The sequence below is a fragment of the Malus domestica genome, chromosome 04 (assembly GCF_042453785.1).
Source record: "Malus domestica chromosome 04, GDT2T_hap1".
NCBI lineage: Eukaryota > Viridiplantae > Streptophyta > Magnoliopsida > Rosales > Rosaceae > Malus > Malus domestica.
In genome coordinates, this window is record NC_091664.1 from 26,439,676 (window position 1) to 26,445,382 (window position 5,707).

The 5,707-nt window shown below is 38.0% G+C and overlaps 2 protein-coding genes across 2 annotated transcripts; one reads left to right on the plus strand and one right to left on the minus strand.

The window, feature by feature from the left end:
* Nucleotides 1-2,236: 2,236 nt before the first annotated feature.
* On the plus strand, nucleotides 2,237-3,568 carry LOC103434039 (F-box protein At3g07870-like). The gene has a single exon (XM_008372349.3). It carries the CDS (start codon nucleotides 2,237-2,239, stop codon nucleotides 3,566-3,568), a length of 1,332 nt encoding a protein of 443 aa, XP_008370571.3.
* Nucleotides 3,569-3,917: 349 nt separating this feature from the next.
* On the minus strand, nucleotides 3,918-5,496 carry LOC103433792 (serine/threonine-protein phosphatase PP1-like). The gene is made up of 3 exons (XM_008372084.4): nucleotides 5,195-5,496; nucleotides 4,486-5,045; nucleotides 3,918-4,249 (listed from the first exon to the last, which is right to left on the minus strand). Exons 1-3 carry the CDS (start codon nucleotides 5,361-5,363, stop codon nucleotides 4,073-4,075), a joined length of 906 nt encoding a protein of 301 aa, XP_008370306.1. The 5' UTR covers nucleotides 5,364-5,496; the 3' UTR covers nucleotides 3,918-4,072.
* Between the last annotated feature and the right edge of the window lie 211 nt (nucleotides 5,497-5,707).

Sequence of the window (5,707 nt, forward strand, 5' to 3'; positions counted from 1 at the left end):
CGACTCTCAAATTTCACTCACCGTTTTTAGGACTGTGTGACAAATGAAAATGACTAAACTAGACATTATGAACTCCAAAGGCCTCCATCGGCTTTTTGCAAAATATAAAAAGAAAGTCATAGACAAATGTCTACATTAAATAATTAAATACTACCTTCACTAGTCACAAGTAGTGACTAGTGGCAAGCATATCAACTTCTCTGGATATTTTTAAATATGAGCATATATAAGGTATTACGTTCCACAATTTCTAATTTTTGTTTCTTTCTATATTTATCTTTGAGAAATTTTAGGGCTATCTGAATATTGTTATTTTTTATTTATTGGTATAAAAAATTGTTATTTGCACTTTATGCAGCTATTTTTTTCTTTATTTTTTCTACCAAGTAGTGCATTATAACTTGTTTGGAATGTCAATAACACCTCACATTATTGTGGTAGCAAAAATCTATTGTCTCCAATATTGACGAATTTGTATATAAAAAACAAATAAACACATTTGATCAAAGACCAAAGTCATGCACCCAAAGAGCTGGGTTGGTGGGGGTGGGGATGGGGGTAGATAATGGATCTCCGATGCCTATGTTAGTTTCTCTGGAAATAGGGAGAATTTAGAGCTTAATTGCATAACAAAAGCTTAGCCAAATTTGGTGGAGAATGAGGAGAGAGATTCTCGCGCTATGTGTCATCATCCAGTTGGCCAAGATGACATTCGTAGTATGGAGGAGGAAAGAAGTATCCCGAAGATATTATTACTTAAATAATATATTGGCATTATCTTGTAATATCCTTGATTGGATGCAATTGTGATTTTTTACTTGATTAAGTTGATCTTCAATTAGGAAAGCGTAAATATAAGATTTAGTAATTAATCACATTTTTAGGGAAGTGTTATTGGCACTCTAAAAATTTCATTTTACACTCCTCATAAGGGTATTTTTCTTTCTAAATATAGAAAGTTTGGAGTGTAGAATAAGGAATTTGAAGTGCCAATAACAATTTCCTATTTTTAATACTTATGAATTTTCTCCTTGTTATGAGCAAGAGAGCTTGATGAGGTCATAGTCATATGCTCAAGTGTTTAAGAGAGTTGAAATGGCCATGAAACAAATGTGGTCCTCGCTAATTTAATGAGGGCATTCTTATCATTCTCATATAAAAGCTCACGTGTCAACTTAAAAAAAAAAAATTGGATTTTTTTTGCTCCCCAATTATCAATTGTGAAATTACACTTTAATCGATTGGTGATTAACAAAGGTTTCAAATTGTCAATTCTACCCTTTTATGTTTTATAAATAGGTTATGTTTATTTATCTTATTACTCTTCACTAGGCGCCGATCTAGGCTTGCGACGTTTTAGGCTCTCAAGTTTTGATTGATTTAAGACGGGGCAATCTGATTTGAGACTTGCAAATCCGATTTGTGACAGACAGAGTAGAGCGACATTAGTGAGTGCATCTTGATTTTTCTATTAGGTAATGCATGATGATTTTCTTGGGTGTCAATATCAACTCTCATTATCAATTGTGAAATTACACTTTTATGAATTGTTGATACTTCTCAAATTATCAAGTATATCCTTCTCTATTAAATTGCATTTGTTTATCTCATTGGACTCTTCACTGGGCAATTTAGGCTCAGGGCGATCTAGGCTTGTGGCGTTTTGGGCTATCGAATTTTGATCTGATCTGAGACGAGTCAATCTTATCTGAGACAGTTAGATCGTATCTGTGACATGCGGATCTAAGCAACATCAACATTAGTAGTGCTTGTTGAGAAATAAGGTATAATGGCTTCCCGTCATTGTTCATTTCGATATATCTTGAGTCTAAATTGGTTATGACAATTCATTCTGAATTTGTCGTGCGAATTAGTTGTGTCTCATTTTAAAGTTATAGTTTTAATTATGCTTCAATGGGGTTGATGTTTTGTTTATCCAAGCATGACTTTTATGTTCCATATGTGCCTTGGCCCTTTGTGAGTTGTAACACCTTATTGTCTAGATGATGTAGAGTACCTTGCATTCTTGTATTTTTATTGGCCTGATTAAAATTAATGAGCAATTACCATTTGATAAAACATACCACTCTCGTAAGTTTAATTCTCAAATTCTAGACCCTCCTCTACTGGTGTTTGTAAGTCAAAATTCTGTACCTCTCCTCTTTGTTAATTGAATTTGTTTATCCGGTTGAGTCAGATTATTACATTTTCGATTTTGTTTGACTGAGTAGGACTAATGGAGACACCGAGGACTAAAAGGATGAGGCACTGCAGCAACAGCAACAGAAACTTGATGGACCTGGACAACGATAACCTGGTCGACATTTTCTCTAGACTGCCGGCGGAATCAGTTTGTTCCGTGGGATGTGTCTCGAAAGCCTTGCACAACATAGTCAGCCGCCCCTCGTTTCTTAACCAGCACATGAGTTCTCTTGTTACTACCAACGCTGCTGCTGAAGTACCTCAACTTGTAATTGTTTCTCAGTCCAAAAAAAAGTACATGGCGGAGCTAATTGCCATGCAATCATTTGAATACGATGGCAATACTTTGGAAATGAGAAGAGATAAGACGAGGATTGTCTCAAAGATCATGTCTTGGTGGTACGAATATTTTTTCAATGTACATTTTGTTTTCTGCAACTTGATTTGCTTGAAAGACAGACACACTGGAAGCCGGTGCGTGTTGTTAAATCCGTTGAAGGGCGAAGCTGTGATGCTCCCGACTTGTATCGTCCAAGTTCCGGAACATCTAAAAACAACAGTATTCTCTTATTATTGGTTTGGTATGGGATTTGACAACACGACTAGTACACACAAAGTTGTTCAGGTTTGTGCGGATTCGGAGTACAACTGTTGTGTTGCTCATGTTTATGTGTTGGGCACAAGATCATGGAGAGAGATCTGCTCGGTTCCTCCCTGTGATTTAACGGTCAAGAATTTATCAGCATATGGCGATATGCACTGGTTAATTCGTCGCGCAACAACTGGAAGAGCTCAAGCAAATATTCGCCACTGCATGAGTATACTGTCTTTCGATTTCAAGAAAGAGGAGTTCGGTTGGAATATTCCTGATCCCCCCTTAAGAAACATGCCGCGTAAGTTCCACTCTGTCCAGCGCTTTCACTTGATTAATCTGAGAGGATCTTTGTCCGTCGTTGATGCTTCATCAGATAAATACCTTGACATATGGATGTTGAAAAACTATGATGAAAAAGAGTGGGTCTTAGTTCACAGAATAGAAGCCAGAATGATTAATGCAGAATGTCGGTATAGAAGTTATAGGCTTTGGACTTGTTGCGAATGGGGGCATGGGATATTTTTCAAACGTTCGAGAAAGAGCAACAGCACTGTAGTCCTTTTGGATCTAAGAACTGTTTGCATACATCGAGTAAAATGTCCGATATACCAAAAGGGGTTGTATACAAGCATCTTTAGTTATACCAGTAGCTTGATTTCCCTGAAAAGTTATGGGAATTTGATTCCGCTAAAACGTTATGGGAAGCCGACTGAAGCAGAAGAAAGTCGTCGCAGTGGTTCCTCTATGAACATTTGGCATTTATGTAACTGAAGCACAAGGCAAGACTCTAGTTTCCACCAGTTTGATAGAGGAAGTTGCTTTGGTTATTATTTCAATGTTTAGTTAATGGTATTTCCTTTTTTGAATGTTTAATTTCTTGCTAGATTCTTCGTTACCTTCGAATATATCTGATCAAACTGAATATATCAAACAACCTTGTAAGCTGTTCATCCATCTTTTCTTAAATTTAAAACGAAGATCTTGGCTTAGCTCTTGTTGATCACTCCATTTTCTTTCGAAGATGAAGCAAATGAAGACTAATTGTATTTTTTCAATTCCAAGAAAGATGAACCGAGCTTAAAGAAAATCAGCCAAATCTGGGAAAATTATGTAAGCAAGATACCAGAAAAGTTATATGTATATGACGGTTTTATATACACAGACAGCTTTTTAATGCTTTTGCTTGCAGGAAAATATGCAAGAGTGCTTTTGGCATGCAAAATTGCCTTCTGTAAAATAGTATTCAGATTCCAGAGCTCCCCAATTGCTTCAGAATCATTCTACCTGAGGAGCTTTCCCTCTCCAGGGTTTCACTATTTGAAATGAGCAAAGCAAACTTGCATCCACACTCATCAATGCACCTGCATTGTTGAACTCTCCGCAATAGTTTGGCGCCGAGAATATGGTCACCAACTGCCGTTCTGCAAAGAACTCATATCCATCTTCGACAACCTGTCATCAAAGGAGATTCAAATGACAGAGAAAAAGGTTTGCAGAAGGATAAAAAGGGAACCGCGGAAATCATTTCCATAAAATAATTCATGAAAACTTGATATTCTTCTTTCCTATCACCGGTTGCATACAATCAAGCGGCGTACCTGTCTCATTATGTGACCTAAAACATGTTGGGAGATAATTGTATACAACCGGTGAACTTTAAAAAATATAAAAAAGGGAAAGACAGAGACCTGGTGAGCCCGGCATATGAGATCCATATCATGTTTCATCAAGAACTCTGCAACCTTATCTGCCCCAAAGGTATAAGAAACACCCCTATCATTCTCACCCCACCCTTTAATGTCCCTGTCCGGATCCGACCAAAGTAGGTCACACAAAAGCCCTTGATCCGGCACGTCAACCGGCCTTTCGATGGCTCTGAGTTGTTCCAAGCTGTTCAATTCAGGAGACAGGCCACCATGCATGCAGAAGATCTTGTCATCTATGACTGCAGCCACAGGTAAACAATTAAAGCAGTCTGTGAAGAGCTTCCATAGCCGGACGCTGAAGCGGCGTTTACACTCATCGTAGAATCCATAGATTCGGTTGATGGAAGCACATTCGTGGTTCCCTCGGAGGAGGAAAAAGTTGTCCGGGAATTTGACTTTGTACGCAAGGAGAAGGCATATTGTCTCTATGCTTTGTTTTCCTCTGTCTACATAGTCTCCAAGGAACACATAGTTGGCGTCAGGTGGGAAGCCTCCATACTCGAATAAGCGCAAGAGGTCCGGATATTGCCCGTGTATATCACCTGCAAAATCCGGCAACGTGATCAATAAATGTTGTACAAATATCAGCGTTCTGTAATATGATCTCTCGTTGCTTGCATTACAAGTTTACATATTACCAGATCATCAACAAACAAATAATGCAAGCCGGAATCATAAACATTTTACATACCGCAAACGTTGATGGGGGCTTCCAATTCGAGAAGATTAGGCTGCCGGAGGAAGACTTCTTTGGCAGTGATGCAAAGTTGCCGGATTTCGGATTCGGTTAGCTGAATCTTTTTACCTCTGTTAACCCTGCCTTCCAACAGTCTCTGTATCAGCGCATCCAATCCTTCCATCCCCCACTGCCCTATCTTTTTCCCTATTTTGTTTTAAGATTTGATCCTACAGTTTCTAAACAATAATTATGTATTAATTTTAAATAAAAAGGAAAAAAAATAAGGGAAAAACAGAGAAGGTGATTCAACAAATGAAGAAAAATGATGAGAAACAAAGTAGGGAGAGAGAGAGAGAGAGAGAGAGAGAGAGAGAGAGAGAGAGAATCGGTGGAGTGAGTTTATATTTGGTGGGAAATTTTGATGTGGTTTTTTGGTCAGAGGATTTGAGGGACTTGTTCTGTTTGGAGGTTTGTGAGTTGTGAAATAAACCTTAATTTTATGGAGGGGTTCAAATGTTGCCAACC